Genomic DNA, 21,462 nt, shown 5'->3' with positions numbered 1-21,462 from the left:
AATAATAGTTTAGGTTGTAATTTCTTTATCTATGTTTGTGTATTTCCATAGCCTTGCTCTGTAACTGAATAAGTAATGTATATTATAACAGCAGCAAATGTGCAGTATAGAGGTACACATACAGTATCTACACATTACTGTAATGCTGATGAAAAGAAGCCCCAAATCCATCAAAATTGTGAGATAAGAATGAGTTCTTGCATTCCATGCCAGAATACCTAAAAATACTGATCTATGCAAGCACACAGTAAATATAAGTAGTTTACTATACTTTTCATATTGATGTATTAGTATTTTGCCAATGAATTACCAAACATCAGGCCCTGCCTTTACACTAGTTGGAAATATAGGGCTTCATAGTGAAATCCTGTCTGAATGTAGAAATCCTTAATCTGTTTATAGCCTGAAGTAGAGGAGGGTAGTAGCAGAAGGCATTGCTTACAGTATATAGTATGTAAAGCTATCTCACTCATGTACCTTGGAAGAACATTTCTCTTCAGAAGCAGTGGCTCCAGGTGAGCAATCTAAAGCTACCATAGCTGGCAGGTAATCACTATGGATTGTAATATACCTGCTCTGTTTTAGAAGCTCTTCCAACTTGTTAAGATTCAATTATAGAGTTATTAATATGTTTGACAGTTAAAGTGTCATTTGCTATTTCAAAAAAGTAAATTACACTAGATAATAATTTTATGTGAAGTTAACCAAAACTATGTTCTTCAAGCGGAACATGATGATCTACCCCAGGCTGCTGATGTATTGTGCCCTGTCAGTAGAGCAGCAAAGTCTTCTACTATTTATCCCAGGTCGCCACACTAAGGGGGAAATCCAATTACGATGCAGGGAATAGCTCCAGGTGGTAAATACAGGGTTAACACAAGCTAACCTATACATTCCACGTAAAATGCAGAATGTATGGTTTTCCCTCTGCGTTTACCTCCCAAATGGTTCCTTTTTTCGCAGGCTTTTCCCTGCAGCTCCTTTAAGTTGCAGGGAAAAATTCCCCCTTATGCTTTAACATGTGGGGTAAACCCTGCTTATTGTATCGGTGGCTGCGGGTAAGTAGCCGCGGGATAAACTGGATTGCTCTCCCAAGTGTCCCAAAAGCATATGTAGAAGATAGCCTCCTAAAAATTCTTCAAAGGACAGTATAGAATGCATTTGTTTTTAATTGGTGCTAATATGTTTATGGTTGCAGCTCTTCAACTTCTTGTAGTATTTTTAGCCAATTTTTGATTTCTTCATTCAAATATCCCAAAATCATATAATTGTAAAAATTATTTAGAACAAATTCAAAAAAATAATACAAATAGCTATTCCCATTCAATGCACAAGTAACAAAATATCATCTACAGCTCTAAGAGGAAAGGATTTTAATTCTTTGTTGAAATAAGGTTTATTTAAGTGTGTCCAACTGTTACTAATCTGATTGCTTTCATTAAACAGAAAACTATTTCATGCTTTGACATCATTCAACACTTCCCTTTTTAAGCTTCTTGGATATAGATACACATTAAGTAGATTTTAACTTTACGCACTGCAGAACAGCGAGATGGTTGGAAGAGGAATGAGAGGGAGGTGAAAGGAAGAGAGTGAAAGCTAGGAGAAGGGGGAGAGCGAGAAATGGAAGAAGAGGGGAAGAGTGAGGGAGAGAGATGGGAAGGAGAAGGGACAGAGGACGATAGAAAGAAGAGCATGAGGGATGGGAGGAAGAGAGGAGGGGAAAGATGGGAAATTGGAGAAAGAGAATGAGAGAGATGGGAGGTAGAAAGGGAGAGATAGAAGGAAGTGGGGGAGGCGAGGGGAAGAATGATGTGAGGAAGAGGGGGAGATAGATACGGTAGAGAGGAAAAATGAGAGAGAGAGGGATGGGAGGAACTGGGTAAAATGAAACAGATGGGAGGAAGAGGGAAAGACATGAGAAATATAGGAAGGAGTAGAAGAGAAGAAAACAACAACCTGCAACGGCAGTCACAATAGCTATACTAATATATATAATCCAGATTAACGGCACTCAAAAGCCTTTTAAAGTATCCAGTAATCACACCAAAGGAACCATGAAAAAGAACAAAGGGGCACCTCACAGTGCATTAATAGACATTTTTAATATGCAGTCATAAAAAGGTAAAAAGCTTGCGCACCAACAGTGGCCAAAATGCCCCTACATTTTTTGTCATCCAAGTCTGCATTACGAAACATGCAGGGTCAGTGTCTTACACAGAAGTTTTTTGCTGCATAGCGGGAAAAAGGTAGTTCAAAATTCTAATAATTACAATGACAGGCCCAAAATATGATCAAATATTGCAATTATTGTTAAATGGGCCCCTAAGTAATGTATAACTATCCATGTTTATTCCCCTGTAAATGAAAAGATAATATACTTACGGTGCACATGAAGGGGGGGGGGGGATTCAGAGTACTCAGGGATACCCCCCCCCATACTAATCCTGCATATGCCCATTATAAACTGCACACACAGGCAACATTACACAATATATACAAGATTACAGATACTGTATTCAGTATGTGATACAAAAACTGCGAGTTTGTACTTTAACCTTCCATTATATTTCATTATAATCTTGAAAAATGCAATAGTAGAATAAAGTAGATATAGCAGACCTCTTACATGCACATCTATTCAAATGTACAGTATATGGATTAATTTACATTTACGTGTTAATGTTCTTTATGAACCTGGAAAACAAGAGAATACTGTACCAGTCCTTAACAAAATAGTAACAGGGTCATACTGCCTGGAGCTCTGCTGACGATATGCTGCGCTCACCTCTGCTGGCGGCTCATGTGGTGTAGACATACACCACATGAGCCGCCAGTGGGAGTGAGCGCAGCATAGTCTCAGTGGAGCCCCAGGCACGGCACTTCAGCTTCCCCCAGCTGACATTCAATGAGCCATCAACGGGGGCGAGCGCAGGCGGTGACTGTAAGGACCTGCATAGGGCCGCCTCCGTGGGTGCTTATCATTCTCCGTGGATGCTCGGGCCCAGGAGCACCCATGGAATTGGCGCCTATGGTCATAAGAATCATTGTGCCTTATAACTAATGTAGGGAAATGGCATTGATAACATTTAAATGTATATATCCATACCACCCAACCGTCCTGATTTTGGTGGGACAGTCCCGTTTTCTGTCCCACCTGTGGGTTGTAGTGTCCTGTGGTGGGGGAAGGCAGTTGGGGGACCTCTCTCACCTGCTGTGTGTCTATTCTCCGTGAGAGAGGGGCTGGGAGCTTGGCCAGCAGCTTGCAGAGTGCTGATCATGCCCCCACATTGGCAAAAACATATGACCGAGGAACTTCCCTAATTTTGACCGTACACCTTTGGCGCACATTAGTGTCCCCCCTCCCAACTTTAGAAAGTTAGGAGGTATGTATAGCTCAGATGTATTTTTCCCAAAAGTATTTAACAGCAATATAATGGGGTAATGTGCAATCAGGGAGATTCCTAGGCTCTTAAGGGGGTCAGGGAGATTGCTACTATTTCAGGGAGTTTCCCTGACAATCAGCGAGAGTTGGCACGTATGATCTGAGTGCAAAGTACACAAGCAGAATTTGAGCACCTTGCCAACTGCACTTAGATATTATAATATACATACATTTATTAAATTACACAGTCGAGTCACATTATTATGACCACCTGTAGTGCCAATGGGGGAGGGGGAGCAGGTACTTTTTAACCTAGACCCGGCTTGGGTCCAAGTCATCGTTTTCCCCTTACAAAGTATAAAATAGCAGTGCTTAGCATATATAATCAATAAAAATATAATTAAAAGCGGAGATTATGACCTTTGAAAAAGCTGCAGGTCCTGCAGTGAAACACGTCAGTTTATTTCAGATCATCCACTTTCCATTGGAAGCTGCTCCAGATGTGCCCGGACCTTCATTGGACTCCAAACACGATTGTGCAGAAAAAACTGGTGAATGGATCTACCACTGGTGCCTATCTACATCCGTTTTGCATTGAGGAGACCGCATTCTGGTGAGGACTCAGGACCCCGCAACCATCACCCTTTTCAGGTACCTAACTCAGGGTACCTTTACCTCCAGCGGACGCTCTTGTGGTAACCCTGCATCTGGACTGTGCTATCAGCCCTACATTATTTCTATTTCTTCACCCATCTGAAGTCCATGCTAATTAAGGAACGGACACTAGTGTTTAAGCAGCTCATATGGGTGATTCTGAATGTTTTTATGTGCAGTTAAAATATATTTTATGTGTTTTTTAAAATAAATGTTCTTTCATTACCTTTCAATCCATCCATCTCTATGTGTCATAATCTCCGCTTTTAATTATATTTTTTATTGATTATATATGCTAAGCGCTGCTATTTTATACTTTGTGGTTTCTAGTTATACAGGTTTGACTAACACTGTTTCTTTAGCAGCAGCTTAATTAGAACAACAGCCCTTTTTGCGCCTGATCTTTAACCTTGGTTAAATCTATTTCTGCATCATTTTCCCCTTACCTGGCAGCAGCAGTTCTTCTCCTCAGCCTAGCACATGCTGCTGTGTCCTGGGCTGCAGTGTGGCCAGCTAGGTGCTTAAAGTGCTAGTTTTCTGTATTTTTTCTAAGGGTGCAGGGCCAACTCTGCTGCGCATGGTGCTCTGAAGCAACGGATGGTCTCTGCACCTAACTTGTCATCTACAGGTAACTTGATTGATTGACTACAATCACCAACATATTCTGCTGCACTATATATTTGTATAGGCCAAGCTGATTCTCCTAGGTAATGCAAATTGAAACATTATTGCATAGTATGTGATTCTGAAGTACTGTTTTTAGTTTAGAATGATATAGACCCAGTTTAATCTTTGTGGGATGTCTGGTTGTTTTTCTAAGTTAATTTATTGCCTGGCATTTGAGGGGGTGGGGTGTGGTTACAGATTTCAATTATTGGTTTCACTTGTAGTAGTCCTCTACTTAAGTCCAATGTTGTAGGCTGTGCATTTATGATCTAAGCGTGCATTTTTATCAAAGCGTGATAAAATTGACACATAACCGCAGCGTTCCAACAGCGTTCAAACGAAGTGAAAAACAAGGAACACAGAAGCACACCAATGTAACAAAACAAAGAAACCAGAGGAACTAATAACAAATGTGAGTCACTTACTCTTCAGACCACTCACCTCCTGATTGTTGCATCTGATTAAATAGCACGGAACTACCTTACTTGGACATTTCATAAACCATCCATTTTACCAACAAATGCTTGTATCTGTATTATTGGAATTTTTCATGCACAGCTGCACCAATGCAATCTTACCTACAAACACCTAAAAAATCTTACAGAACCACCATTGCTTCTTAAACCTCACAATCTTTTCATTACATACAGTCCAAATACATTTCAACACCCACTTTATCTACGCTTCTGATTCATTTCATACTAAATCTACACCCATTGAGCAGACACTGCTTTTCTCATCTGCATTTCTGCAATTCTTCAACTCTGAATTCCTTACAGCCTCCACTCCTACTTCCACTTTCCCTCAACCTATTTACCTACTAAACACTATGTCAAGGCTTTCTTATACTCCCCACATTACTCAGTGTCTACCTAATCATGGGGGTAATTCCAAGTTGATCGCAGCAGGAAATTTTTTAGCAGTTGGGCAAAACCATTTGCACTGCAGGGGAGGCAGATTTAACATGTGCAGAGAGAGTTAGATTTGGGTGTGGTGTGTTCAATCTGCAATCTAATTTGCAGTGTAACAATAAACCACCCAGTATTTACCCTACACAGAAACACTATGACCCACCCAAATCTAACTCCTTCTGCAAATGTTATATCTGCCCCCCCTGCAGTGCACATGGTTTTGCCCAACTGCTAAAAAATTTCCTGCTGCGATCAACTTGGAATTACCCCCCATGTGTCTTTATCCTTCCCCCCTAGTCTCCTACACCTCCTCCTCCCTCCCCTCCTCTGTCTCCCCTCCATCTCTCTGTATTCTTTCCCCTCCTTTCCTGTTATCCCACTTTCTTTTTCATCCACTAGGGGTCACTGGAGTACTCTTGGGATATGGACGGTTCCGCAGGAAACAAGGCACTGACTAAATTAAATTTGGAACTACTCCTCCCCTCCATATCCCAGAGTACCTCAGTGTGTTTTCGGTGCTCACAGAGCAACAAGGCTGTGTGGAGATTATCCACACTTATTGGGGAGCTGTAGTTCAAAATTATCAGCTCCAGGGTCTCTGGGCGGATCATGAAAGATTGCTGTCTATAAATGTCCTGGAACTCCGGCTAATTTACAATGCGCTACGACAAGCAGTGCACATGCTTCGGTCTCAGACTGTTCAAGTGCAGTCAGACAATGCGACGGCGGTCACATACATCAACAAACAAGGAGGAACGAAAAGCCGCATGGCAATGCAGGAAGTAGCTCGAATCCTCAATTGGGCCGAGTATCACCAAGTGATATTGTCGGCAGTATTCATTCCGGGAGTGGACAACTGGGAGGCGGATTATCTCAGCCGTCGGGATTTTCATCCAGGAGAATGGGCATTAAATCCAGAGGTGTTTCACATGCTGGTCCAGAGGTGGGGTCACCCTCAAGTGGACCTGATGGCATCTCGCCACAATCATCAAATGCCCCAGTACGTGTCCAGAATGAGAGATCCAAAGGCAGTGGCGGTGGATGCGCTCACAATCACGTGGCCATACAGCCTCGTGTATCTGTTTCCACCGTTTCCGCTGCTCCCCCTGTTGCTAAAACGGATCAAAAGAGAGTCCGTCACAGACATACTGGTGGCGCCTCATTGGCCTCAGAGAGCTTGGTTCTCGGATCTCCGCGGACTACTCGCAGACGAATCTTGGCCGCTCCCACTGCGTTCGGACCTGTTACAACATTTAGCGTGGCTGCGTTTGACGGGGTGGCTGTTGAGACTGCCCTCTTAAGAAGAGAGGGCATTCCAGAATCAGTTATACCAACCATGTTACAAGCTAGGAAGCCGGTTACGGCAGCCCATTATTACAGAATTTGGCGTGCCTATATAAGTTGGTGTGAAGCTCGGAAGTTTCCAACTTCATCTTTCAAGTTATCCCGTCTTTTGTTATTTCTGCAGATGGGGTTAGATGGAGGTCTGCGTTTATCCACACTAAAGGTGCAGATATCTGCGTTGTCAATTTACTTTCAGAGAAGATTGGCTCTATTGCCGTCGGTACACACTTTTCTGCAAGGTGTCCTCAGAGTACAGCCTCCATTCACTCCACCTACTGCGCCATGGGACTTGAATCTGGTTTTAGATTTTACAGTCTTTATATTTCGAACCCTTACAACAAATAGATATTAAGTTTCTCACTTGGAAAACAATTTTTCTCCTAGCCTTGGCTTCGGCAAGGCGTGTTTCAGATTTGGGTGCCTTGTCATGCAAGCCATCGTATTTAGTGTTTCATGATGACAGAGCGGAACTTCGGACGAATCCCGCTTTCCTACCAAAAGTAGTGTCCTCTTTTCACACCAATCAACCAATAGTAGTTCCTGTGTTAACAGGAGATTCTGAAACCTTGGATGTGGTGTGCGCACTACGCGTTTATGTATCCCGAACGTCTACAGTTCGTAAGACGGATACGTTGTTTGTTCTCTACGATGCTGCCAAGATGGGTTGGCCAGGTTCTAAGCAGACCTTATCCAGATGGATAAAACTGACCATACGTCAGGCTTACCTTCATGCTAGGTTACAGCCACCTACATCAGTAACAGCTCATTCCACACGTTCTGTGGGAACGTCATGGGCAGCTGGTCGTGGAGCTTCTATGACACAGCTTTGCCGTGCGGCTACATGGCCTTCAGTGCACACGTTTGTGCGCTTTTACAAGTTTGATACTTTTGCGGCATCAGCATCTAGCTTTGGCCGCCTAGTGTTACAGGTGCCAAACAGCTCTCCCGCCCACGGGGGAAACTTTGGTACGTCCCAAGAGTACTCCAGTGACCCCTAGTGGATGAAAAAGAAAATAGGATTTTGGTACTTACCAGGTAAATCCTTTTCTTTGAATCCATAGGGGGCACTGGACGCCCACCCAGAGCAGTTTTTCCTGGTTTGTGGTAAGTTCAGGGGATCTTATGGTAACACACTCTCACCGACTGGTTCAAATTATCAAGTTCTATCGGTTATGGTGTCAACTGTTAGTTGTCAGTAACGTTATGTGTCAACTTTATTGTTGTCCGTTTTGTTATATGTAATTCTCCATTGTCAACCTCTCTATAGCTCCTGTTCGGCTCAGTAAAAAACACTGAGGTACTCTGGGATATGGAGGGGAGGAGTATTTCCAAATTTAATTTATTCAGTGCCTTGTTTCCTGCGGAACCGTCCATATCCCAAGAGTACGCCAGTGCCCCCTATGGATTCAAAGAATAGGATTTACCTGGTAAGTACCAAAATCCTATTTTCACTCACGTCTGCCCCATGGTCCTGCTACCCCACAACTCAGCCCTGCTCCCTCTCTCCCTTCCCTGTCACCTCCCCACACCCCCATCCACATCACACTGACCTCCCTCCCTGCCCACCTCCTGCAGTTTCCCCTCCTAGCTCTGGCACCCGCACCATCACTACTCTCTCATCATCCCTGCCCTCAAAATTAATCTCTCCTCATCGCTACAGCAACCCTGATAATCTCATTCACATCTCTCCCACAAACTCTTACCCCCTATCCTGTGCCCTGTGGAATTCCAGATCTGTTTGTAACAAACTGGTCCCCACTCATGACCTTTTCATTTCCAACTCCCTACACCTACTAGCCATTACTGAAACTTGGATTACGCCCTCTGACACTACTTCTCCTGCTGCTCTCTCTGCTGGGGGCCTCACATTCACACACACACACACACACACACACACACACCCCGACCTGGGGGTCGCCATGGGGGTGGTATTGGGGTCCTTTTACCTTCTAGTTACTCCTACCAACTCATACCACCAGAACCATCCCTTACATTCTCTACATTTGAGATCCATACTATACGCCTCTTCCAACCAGTCCATCTTAGAGTAGCTGTCATTTACCGCCCCCCTGGCATGGCTTCCAAATTCATCGACAACTTTGCTTCCTGGCTTCCTCACTTCCTCTCTTCTGACATTCCTTCCATTATCCTAGGCAATTTCAACATCCCTATTGACATCCCCACACAATCCCCTGCCTCTAAACTCCTTAACCTCACCTCTTCACTTGGTCTCTCCCAGTGGACCTCCTCACCCTCCCATGTGAATGGGAGCTCACTGGATCTGGTCTTCACTCACCGCTGTGATATTTCTGATTTTTCCAATTCCCCATTTCCCCTCTCTGACCACCACCTGCTCTCCATTAACCTATCTCTTGACTTCCCCATCTCTACCTCCCAAGGCTACCATCACTAAGCGTAACATTGAGGCTATTGACACCACATTCCTTTCCTCCCTGTTTGACTCACTTCTCTCTCCTATTCTCTCTCTCACTCATGCCCTGAACAAGCCACTTCCATATACAATGCATCCCTTACTTCTACTCTTGACTCTGTTGCTCCACCAACCACTATTCACCCTCGCAAATTAACACCTCAACCCTGGCACACCAAATGCACCAGATATCTGCAAAAATGCTCACGTACTGCTGAGCGACACTGGAGGAAATCACACTCTAAGGCAGACTTCCTCCATTTCAAACTTATGCCCTCATCCTTCAGTGCTGCCCTTTCTCTTGGTAAACAGTCATACTTCAAGAACCTCATCTCCTCCCAGTCTTCTAACCCCCGGCGCCTCTTTGCCACTCTCAACTCACTCCTCTGCCCACCTCCACCTCGTCTCCCTTCCTCACTCTCTGCTCTTGACTTTGCCACTTACTTCACATCCAAAATTGACTCCATATGTAAGGACATCACATAACACCAGACCATCAGTAACCAGCTTTCCCCCATCCCTTACCACCCCTCCCCATCCCTCCCACCTACTCTGACCTCTTTCTCCCATGCAACGGGAGAGGAAGTCATGGCCCTCATTCGTTCCTGTCCCCTCACCACCTCCCCACTTGACCCTATCCCCTCCCGCCTCCTCCGCTACCTCTCTCCTTCTGCTTGTTCCCATCTTTCCCACCTTCTCAATCTCTCCCTCTCATCAGGCACTGTCCCCTCTGCCTTCAAGCATGCACTCATCTCTCCTATTCTTAAAAAACCTACCCTTGATCCAAACACTCTCTTCAACTACCGACCCATCTCTCTCCTCCCTTTTGCCTCCAAACTCCTTGAGCGTATTGTCTACAACCGCCTTACTTCCTTTCTTTCCTCACACTCACTGCTTGACCCATTCCAGTCTGGCTTCCGTCCTCTCCACTCCACTGAAACTGCCCTTACAAAAGTATGCAATGACCTCCATGCTGCTAAATCTAAGGGACACTACTCTCTACTTATTCTACTTGATCTCTCTGCTGCTTTTGACACTGTGGACCACCCTCTCCTACTGCAAATCCTTCACTCCATTGGTCTGCGCGACACTGCCCTCTCTTGGCTGTCTTCCTACCTCTCTGACCGTTCATTCTCTGTCTCTTCTCATGACTCCACCTCCCCCTCACTTCCACTAACTGTAGGTGTACCCCAAGGTTCTGTCCTTGGTCCTCTCCTCTTCTCTCTCTATACATCCTCACTAGGTAAGCTCATTAGTTCTTTTGGTTTCCAATATCATCTCTATGCTGATGACACCCAAATCTATCTTTCCTCTCCAGACCTCTCCCCTGCTCTCCTCACTCGTATCTCCAACTGTCTCTCTGCTACCTCTTCCTGGATGTCCCAGCGCTTTATTAAACTTAACATGTCTAAGACCGAGCTGATCATCTTTCCTCCCTCCCGCATAACCTTACCTCCTACAATCTCATTATCTATTGATGGCACTACTATCTCCTCTAGCCCCCAAGTGCGCTGTCTTGGAGTAATCCTTGACTCCTCCCTCTCCTTCAAACCACACATTCAGCACCTCTCACAAACCTGCCGTTTTCATCTAAAAAATATTTCCAGGATCAGACCCTTTCTGACCCAGGATGCTACCAAGACTCTTATCCACTCACTGGTCATCTCCAGACTGGATTACTGTAATCTCCTCCTGACTGGCATTCCTGACAAACACCTCTCTCCACTCCAATCTATCCTCAATGCTGCTGCCCAGCTCATTTTCCTCACCAAACGCACTACGTCTACCTCTCCTCTCTTACTAGACCTTCACTGGCTCCCCTTCCCTTTCAGAATCCATTTCAAGCTTCTCACACTCGCTTACAAAGCCCTCACCCACTCCTCTCCCATCTACATCTCTGATCTTATCTCCCTTTACACTCCCACCCGTCCTCTTCGCTCAGCTAATGCACGATGACTTTCCTGCCTATGGATTACCTCCTCCCACTCCTACCTCCAAGATTTTTCGCGTGCTGCACCACTTCTTTGGAATTCCCTACCTCTCCCCCTCAGACTCTCCACCTCTCTACAAAACTTCAAACGGGCTCTCAAGACCCACTTCTTCACCAAACCCAGCCAAATCTCATCCTAACCCTCTGTTCTACACTCTCTATGTACCTCATCTGTGTCACCCCTGTCTGTCTACCCCTCCCCTTTAGAATGTAAGCTCTCACGAGCAGGGCCCTCTTCCCTCATGTGCTTATCCTTTCTTACTTTAATAATCTTCAACTGCATCAACTCCAGCAGTCTTCTGCCACCTGATACTTATTCCAGTGTCATCTGCTGATGTAACTATGTTTATTTACACTGTACTTGTCCTATACTGTCATCAACTGTAAGTTGCTGTTTTCCTGTTTGATTATTTATGTACTCTGTAATTGGGTGCTGCGGAACCCTTGTGGTGCCATATAAATAAAGGATAATAATAAATAATAATAGTAGTCATAATAATGTGACTCGACCGTGTTTTTAGTAAATAATGTTTTGGTCAGATATTCAATAGTAAATTGGATACTGCTGTGTTATTATTTTATCAGTCAACTGTATTTTACAGTCAACACCACACACATCGTTCAATAGAAACTGTATTAAATAACATTTTAAAACAAAATGCTTCACTGATACTTTGAGAGAAATCAGAAGTCTCAGGACCTGATTCTGAGTGGTACACTGGGCCTGATTTGGAGTCCTGCACTGGGGCTTATCCTGAGTCCTGCACCAGTCCTACACTGCGCCTGATTCTGAGTGGTACACTGGGACTGATTTGGAGTCCTGCACTGTGCCTTACACTGGTCCCCAATTCAGGGTACTACACTAGGCCTGATTCTGAGCCATACACTGGGCCTTATTCTGAGTCAGAAGCAAGTGGCTTTATGGACGGCTCTCGCAGACTTCAGCATACTGTGTATGCGACATAGGAAGGAAGTTGCAACTGTGCATGCACTGGATTAGGCATATGCACAGCGACAGAGATCGCAAGTGTGGATGGATTGATCAGACAACTGTTTTGTGAAATGGGCATTTTTGGCAATATCTGGGCGGAAACCATAAGGATGCACAGAACTGTTCCGTCTAGTGGGAGTACCGTGGGCATATAAACCAACTTCAGTAGTGTGGGAAGGATATTTTGCACCCAAAATTCATGTGTTGATAATGTCACATTGTGACAGTTTTGACATTTTGAATGTCGACACTCAGACCATGTCAACATTGTGTCAGAAGTTTGAATGTTGGCATTCTGACTACATTCAGACTGAAGAGAAAAGTTTATCATATGATCAGCCATGGTGCTCTAATTCACTAAAACTTTCTAGGTACTGTAAGTCTGCACTGCTGTAAGTAGAGGTCATTACTATACTGACATTTTTCTGAATTCAGTTTCTGTCGACACAGCTCCAGATACAGCCGCACCCAGAATATACACATGCCGCATATCATTCTAATCAGCACAGTCTGCTTGTGCATTTTTATTTATTTTTTTGGTTGCTTTTTTTGGGGGGCCGGTGTGTGTGTGTGTGGGGGTGGGGGGTGAAAACGTGATGCACAAAAAGATGTTCGGGATCCCGGCACTGGCATTCCAATACATGTCGGGGATCCTGAACAGATTTCAATTGGACAAGTGTGATTAGATTTGAAAAAACTTAAAATACAGCAAGATATATGTCTACTTGTAAAGAAACATGTTTAGCATAGTCCCACATGTTTAAAAAAGTATTAAGCACAAATGGCCCTTATTACAAATATAAACCGTTTTTCAATACTGTATAGTGCTAGTAAGTGACACAAGCGCAGGTGGCTTTTGGGCAGTCATTTCTACATATGGGTATTATCTTCAAGATGGTCATCTTCAAAGACTTGAGGCTGTAATTGCTGCCAAAGGTGCATTAACAAAGTATTGAGGTTTTTATTTTTAATAAATTTAAAAAAAATCTAAAAAAAAAACTTTTTCCACGTTGTCATTATGGGGTATTGTGTGTAGAATTTTGAGGACAAAAATGAATTTAATCCATTTTGGAATAAGGCTGTAACATAACAAAATGTGAAAAAAAGTGAAGCACTGTGAATACTTTCCGGATGCACTGTAATTGTTGACAAACGTCAAAACTTATAAACTATTTTATGTTTTATTAGACAATTACTATTCTTGTAAAGCATCTGATTATTTATTAAACTATAATAAATTAACAGTAACATTTAATGTAAACATTACGATGAAGTTAAGTCCATCTAATCACAGGGTCTACACAGTAATGTTTGCTAACTTAAGATCAGATTTTTAAAACATGTTGTTCAATAAACTCATTTGTGTTTATGGCTATATATGAATTAACTAATGTCTATATATTTATTCTTAAATGATCCAGTTAAAGGCTAGCATAGAGTAAAAAAATATGTATTACTGAGATTTTGAACAGGGACAGTGAGTTGTGTATGTAAATGACCATTTTCTGACAATTTTCTGTCTGTGTTACCCTTAATATATCTGCAACTCACTGCACAAAAATGGTGATTTTAGCATAATGCAGTCCATTACATGTCTCCTCAGCAGACTGGATTGTGTCTTAAATAACATGCATGAAGTCTTTACACTAAAGTGCAAGCTACAGTACTACCTGCCACTCTGTCTGTAGCAGCATCCCATGTACAGTTCGCGTACTGCTCTTACACTCACACACAGAGCTGCACACACATCGGGCACAATTGCTGACGTGCATATTGTGTGCATGGAACCAAAGGCGGTTATTTGCCTGTATGCACATCTGTACACATCTGAGACAGCAACACTCACATTCATACACTTGTGGAAAAAGCCATCAGCATTTTCATTACTCAACTGCGCCAGCCCTATAACAGGTGCAAGAGATCCATATGAAATCACACACTACTCAGCATTGCCCTCACCCAACTAATTCCAGATGTCAATGCCCTGTTAGCACCCAGTTACGCCCATTCAGCCACAAAGACATTTTGACTAAGATGCATATGACTGAGTTGCCCACAGATACGTGTGCTCGGCTATGACATATGTGCAGTGCAAAGAAAAAATTCAAGATCTATCTGGAAACTGGACTTACATACAGCTCTGATTAGCCACAGACAGACAGACAGCTTGGCAAAAATACACTGTGATGATGGAGACACAGACCAGTGATGTCAAGTTCATGTGCCTAAATTTCAGTTTTATGTCCTATATCAAATCCCATTAGGACACAGTCCTAAAGAGATGGGATGAACTTCAGATTTATGTATTGTATTGGGGGCTGGGCATGCCTAGTTAATAAAAGTCCTTAATTCACAGGTTTTAAAGAATTGTCCCTGGAAATGGCAATATTTTTAATGCTGTCCAACTACCTAATAAATGTCCTCTTTTTCCTTAGTCCACTGAGGGACAATGAAAAACTGGGTAGAACATACCCCCAACCCACTATATATGGGCGCTATTCTATAAATGGATATGTCCTTGTGTCACGGTCCTGTTTGCATCACTCTGGGGGCATGAGCAGCACTTTCCTCTCCAATGCACTGTTTAGGTGCCATGCGTATGTCCACGGCATCTATTCACCTGCTGTATATTAGCTGAGAGAGAGTGCTCCCTCAACCTTTCTCTCCCTTGGGACATTGAGGCTAGCAAGTGGGATGGCGGGATAGTGCACAAAAATCAGGACCCACCAGAAGCGGGATGGTATATTGGGTATAGAGTGTGAGAAGCCTGACCGTTAAAAAAACATACACTGTCAGGACTATAGCTGGGTACACACTAGACAGATTGCAGCAAAATATCTGGTACATCTACCCGTAGGTAGCTAGAAACATCCGCTGTCGGCTTTGCAGCAGGGCCAATGGGGATGTTGCTAGCGATGACATGCTGCTGAATGCAGTATTTCACTTGACTCCCCCCTTGTTGGCCCAAAATCCAACCTGATGGATGATATTTCTAAAGACGCTTTTTGAAACCATCCTGCACCAGGTGTTTATATCCTAGGAGAAAAGTGTACTACTACAGGTGACACACTAACAGTCTGTTCCAGAATCAAGTCACAGCATCAATCTATTTCTGCATGCCTCTGCTAAGCAAAATGGCTGCCACTTTTGAGGCAGTTTCGTTTGAAATTCCCTGGAGTGGAATTTTGCAAAGGAAAATGCTTGTGAAATCACAGTGCATCAGATTGTCTCCTTAGACTTTACTCTGACTACTATGGCAGTCAACAATTACAGAGAGGGATAGCAATGCTTTATCTGGAACCTGATCCTCGTGATAATAGACACCAGTCTCAGAGGTTGAGGGACAATAATTTTTCAGTCCTTTTTTCAGGGTCTCCCTTAGAATCAGTCCTACCAATCAATGTCCTAGAACTTAATGGCAGTATTTCTAGCCCTGACAAAGGCGGTCTCTGTTCAGTGGGTTTCCAGTGAAGTTCCAAGCAAACAATGGCACAGCAGTGTCATAAGTAATCTCCAAAAGGACACAAAAAGTGTCCAGGCCATGAGAGAGACAGGCTGAATCATGAGGTAAGCAAAGAAAAATGTTCCCACTATATCAACTGTCTAAGTTCTCGGGGTAGATAACTGGTAAGCAGACTACCTCAGCAGACAGGAACATCACCCAGAAGAGTGGTCGTCTCTCCAGCTGGTTGTAGACGGGTAAGGGCTTGCCAAAATAGACATGATGGCATCAAGGCCAACAAAGTACAGATTTATTGCTCCAAGTGCCAGGTTTGTAGATGCCATACTTGCTTCTTGGAACTTCTCTCTCGTTTATCCTCTCCAATAGCCATGCTGCCAGGGCTTCTAGGTGCCTTCCATTGTGGCCACATCCTCATTTTCCAGAGACCAGTAAGTCACCCAGTGTTACTGTACATCAGGCATGTCAAACTCATGGTCATCCAGCTGTTGTGAAACTACAAGTCCCAGCATGCTTTACCAGCTGATCAGTGGAAGGTATACTGGCAAAGCATGCCGGGACTGGATTTAATGGGGTCGATGTGAAGCTTCCATATTGTAAAGTAAATAGTTTTGACTTTGTTATTAAGAAAATGCTTAAAGCAAGGAAATCTTCCTCTGCTAAGCCTATGTCAGCTTTTTTCATGGTGTACAGTATGTCTTCCCATGTCTTCTATCCAATTAACAAGACTCCTTTTTGTTAAGGATGGAATGGAGGCCGTTGTATGCTTGGGATCTTTAAAGGTTCAAATCCTATCTGGGTATATATTTTTCAGACTGCCTGGCCTTGATCCCTGGAGTCTTGCCTATTGTTTCAATACATTTGTCTGTTAGGCATAGTACACAAGGAAAGAGGAAGTAACAAACCGTTCCTTTGGGAATGATCTGAAAATAGAGAGCAGCCACATATAGGGGGAGGAGCCTCAGTTCTGACAGTTTAGTTCTGACAGTTTAAAGTGCCAGGCTCCTTGCACTACTGCCTTCATGGAATCAGAGTAAGGGTTTTACAGTAAGTACTGTATAAAAATCCCTTTTTTATTTCATATCTAGTTCTAAATATCCATTTTTACTCTCTTGGCTTTAAAGGTAATATTTATTGAAACATTTTTAAAATGCAAAAATCATGGTATAATCAGTTTCAGTAATTCATCTCATTATGTGTATTTCAGTGCTCCTAGGCCCACTGAGACAGAATCTGGCCTGATGTGCTTAGATGCACCAGACCAGCATAAAATGTCTTAGGAAAGTATTTTGAAACAATGCATGGGCAGCTATGTGAATATGTGACTGTGTAACAGAACTGTAGTGGAATGTCCGGTTAACTCAGAAGTGTATTTTACCTTCATGGTTCATTACTGAAAATTCCTGTTTTGGGGTTTAGTGGGTCTTCATATGGTTAAAATATTAAAGACCATATATTGAATATATCTGCATACGAAATGCTACATTACAGTAGTTTCAAGGAATACACTGTAACGTAGCATTTCATTTGCAGATACAGCCACAGTCGTACACAGAATATAGGCATGCCGCATATCATTTTAATCAGCAGAATCTGCTTGTGCCCCTATCCATTCCAAATGCCCTAGGCATTTGCCTAGTTTGCCTATGCATAGGGCCGGCTCTGGAGGAGTGTATGTAAACCTGCAGATTAACTAAACTGTTTCTGAAAGGCCTCACCATTTTGATAATATCAATTAAACAGTATCCAGATATGTTCTTAAATCTTCTTTTACTTGACACAGTTATTAGTACAAAGACTAGAGTTATGAGTGCGCTGTCAATGGCAGCCTGTATAGGGGTGGTCTAAGCCCCTAGGATTGGTGAACACAGAGTAAGAGAGGATACTGGTGCCGGCTGTTAGTCCAAATAATAAAGGGACGATTACACAGTTATCTAAATAAAAAATCAAAGTACAATTTATTACATATTGATTAAAATCGAGGTCTTACACCTCTTGATCGATATTAAAAGAAATATTCTAAAAACCAATTAGTATTGTATATAGGTAGACCACTTGTTTTCTGCTCAGTGGCCGTTAAACCACAGATTCTGGCTAGGGCTCAATTCCACAGTACATCACAAGTTCATTTAAGTGTTGGTATTACCAGATCTTTCAGACATAGTCCCCTAGGTATCTCAGTTCAAGCGGAGATCCAAATAGCAAATGGGGATTAATCAAAGTCCGAAAGTACTTGTGTGTGTATAGTCCAGTGGATACAAATGAGTCCAAATTGTTGCCAGGAGTAAAGGTGAGGGGCTCCAAGCTTGTGGTCAGTGGAAATATGCTCAACACGTTTCGCTGGTCCAGTAGCTGCCAGCTTCCTCAGGAGCATGGACTAGTTCTAGTCTACATTAATGTCCCTGAGGGAAAAGCATGTCAATGTTGGGACTATGAGGAGACTGAAGTTGTGAGAGTTGTTTAAGTTGGTTGCTATGTTTTTTAAGCACATATGCTGCTATTCTAAAGTATAAAGATCAATATTTATGTCAATAAGGATATATTATTATTGTTGAGTGATTATGTTGCTTTATTACTTGATTGTAACATTGACAATGTAAAATAACAATATGAATTAATTTGTGACATTTATGCTGAGCCAGTATTATGATATAGGAACTTTATAAGTGTATTTGATATTACATGTATTCAATCCATTTACGCTGATTATTGCCTGTACTAATTTCTATAGGTTAAACTTCATGGGCCGAATATAATTAGCTGCGGGCTAATTGATCTGCAACGGCTAATTAATTATAGCCCACTGCAGCCTACTATCAACCTGCAGTTTAAGCGGACTTCTGTTCAAGGCTGAAGTGGGTCCAACAGAAATCCGCGTTAACTGCCCTGATCACGGGTGTTGCAAAACTGTTCACCCATAGCAGTAAATTAGCACATGCAATTGAATCCGGACCATTTAAACCTCTCAGAGTGTTGTCCATGCAATAATACTAAACTGCTTTAAATTATTATCGTTCTGTGCACAATTTAAAGAGGAGCAGTCAGACTTAATTGTCATTGTTGTAATACATAAGTAAATAAGATGATAATAATAATTAATAAAACATGCTTTTTTGCTCATTGCTCTCACCCAGGCAGGCTTTCTCCAGACTGCAGAGCAGGAGAGCAGCGCGGCATAGAGGAAGTTGGCCCAGGAGCGAGCATGGAGCAGTCTGCAATGGTTGACTTGTATGTCACGTAGAGCTGTCACAATACCTTACACAACAGTTGTCTTCTGCTTCATACTTCAAACCTCTCCTTTTCTGAAGAGGTAAGATTTGTGTTTTCCTGGTTACGGATATCAATAATATACTTCATCACTACCCAGACCACATTAAAGAAGTTTATCCTGTTATTTGAGCACTTAATATACTGAAGTTGCATATATTTCCAGTGCGTTCCGTGTGTGAAGATAATGAAAGGTCACCCTGTCTCTCTCAACACAAACACGATGCTGCACTGACACCTCTAACATTATCAGAACTCTGCCTGGTTCCAGCTCTTGCATATTTAATATGCAGTACAGATGTGTTTGTAAAACACATTTTAATACGCAATTTTGTCCTTGAATAGTTTTTACCCAAAGCTATGAAACAGCCAGAACATTTGGGATCTCAAATTCAACCTGTCCAATTTTGTGATGTAATATAATTTTCTCTCATTATATCAGTCTGTTTTCCACACCAGAAGTTTTAGAAATTAAGTTGGTATTACTGAGAATTATTTTAGCTGCCAATATTCAGTGACCCAGCGATTGCTGCCGGAATAATATGGAGATACTTGAACACAACAAAATTCTTTGCTTATTTTACTAGATTAAATAGGTTGTTTCTGAAGACATGGACATGTATGTAGTGACATGGGATTCTGTGTAATTGCGGTAGCCATAAGGCAGTTATATTGCTCATAGAATTTTTATTTAACGGGCATTGTTCTGTATGTATGTAATACTTATAAGGATTCTTGAATTTGCTGAATATCAGGGACAGGGGAATACAATACCCATCATACAAAGACAATTTCCTCCTCTATGGCATGAGGCTGTATATGGTGGCTATTATTATTACTGTATGTCATTTAAACTGTGGTATAAATATGTAGTGCCATATGTACAATAATTACATCATATTAATTTATAGATAATTCTGTGTATAAAATATATTCTTTGGTACATTACTGTAGGCCATTTTCTGAATGCCATGTTGTACTGTACTGTATTATGGTTTTTATACACGATTCCTAAAAATATAAATAAAATGATTCACTTCAGGGAGTTCAGCTGTCATGAGGCCCGGAGATGAGATGGGCCTGGAAATTCAGGTCTTCACTTCTCATGTGCCCTCTGGTTTTCGCTTTTGCAAGCCCAGCTTGCAGCGGAGGCTTCTACCTGCCTGGGGTAGGAGACCTGCCGGTGCCCAGAGGAGAGGAGAGCTGAGCTCCTGTGCAATGGATCTGGCAGGTTTCGGAACTGGCGTACAAGTGGCGGTCCGATGGCACATGCAGAAAACACCAGCTTCTATGGACTGCATTGGCTGCAGCCCATAGAAGCCAAATTGGGCTGCACAAAAGGCAGGGAGTGGCTTTCCAATAGGAAGTCACTACCAGTCACAGTAGAGAATCTAGTGCAGTCACGGACTGCGTCTACATCTGGCTCACTGACAGTGAACTGAGGTGGTTGGAGCTGCAGTCCTACAAGCCATAGGTATCTGCCACTTCCAGCTGGCCTGGGAGGGTGCTGCAGCATTGTGGGTCCCGCACCCCAAGTATTTATGTGCAACTTGGTGGTGCTGCGTTTTGACCCTGATAGTATGGCCTCCTCTGTGCAGAGCACTTAGTAATTTATATTAATGTCTGCAAGGCATGATATATGTGCCAGATTTGTAGAGAATACATACAGAGAAATACTGAATATTTTCATAAAAGGCCAATAAAGAGCTCCCCTCTGAAAACCTTGATTGTTATGGTACTAAATGTAACAGTTTTGTTAACATCACATTAAGTATCTTCGGTTCCCATAACTGGTATAATTCTCAGTGTGATACCTTGGCGATTACATTATTTTATCCCAGAAATGCGTGCTCCTACATCATTCCTTACAAACTAACTTCAACATTTCTTTTAAAGGGTGTCTTGCTTGTTGCAAAATATGATTCTTTTGACACTAGTGTGTATAATAATATGAAGTTATTGCAACACTCACTCATGCTGCCCAATTCTAAATTTAATCCTAAAAGAGCACAGTACTGTACTATCCATTATACCTCCCGCCTTGCCCACCTTTACTTACCACAGGTATACAATTTACTATATTTTACTGTTGGTTCAAAAATAGCACTGTGCTTCTAGACATGATCAGAAACATTTATTGTTGCCATTTAGGAACTTCCTGTGTTAGCAGAAAAACACATTCATTAAACTTACCAATTGAACAAATCTTCTGAAAGCTGAGACCAATATAAAAAGCTTGGAAGCCTGCATATGGCAAAGAGGACAATCAATAGTAGAAGCCATTGAAAGAGCGTTGGGTGACATAATGGAGACAGACTTAATAGGCTGATGATTTACAGTCTTCGTCTGAATTACCTCTGAGT

The 21,462-nt window shown here is 42.5% G+C and overlaps 1 protein-coding gene across 12 annotated transcripts in view; it reads right to left on the bottom strand.

Annotated features, from left to right (window-relative positions):
- The window catches only part of MAGI2 (membrane associated guanylate kinase, WW and PDZ domain containing 2), a 1,309,326-nt gene that overhangs the window by 4,011 nt on the left and 1,283,853 nt on the right, over positions 1–21,462 (bottom strand). For 2 of the 12 annotated variants that reach the window (XM_063926958.1, XM_063926960.1), the window contains one exon: positions 21,293–21,343. The exons of 9 other annotated variants lie outside the window; for them this stretch is intronic. In XM_063926958.1, coding sequence (XP_063783028.1) covers positions 21,293–21,343 — 51 coding nt within the window. Of the gene's footprint in view, positions 1–21,292; positions 21,344–21,462 lie in introns of those variants that run through there. One more of the 12 variants, XM_063926966.1, reaches the window with a different exon arrangement.

This window comes from Pseudophryne corroboree, chromosome 6, assembly GCF_028390025.1.
Source record: "Pseudophryne corroboree isolate aPseCor3 chromosome 6, aPseCor3.hap2, whole genome shotgun sequence".
NCBI classification, from domain to species: Eukaryota; Metazoa; Chordata; class Amphibia; order Anura; family Myobatrachidae; genus Pseudophryne; species Pseudophryne corroboree.
Note: the sequence above shows the minus strand (reverse complement) of the source record. Positions and strands in the feature narration are given on the sequence as shown.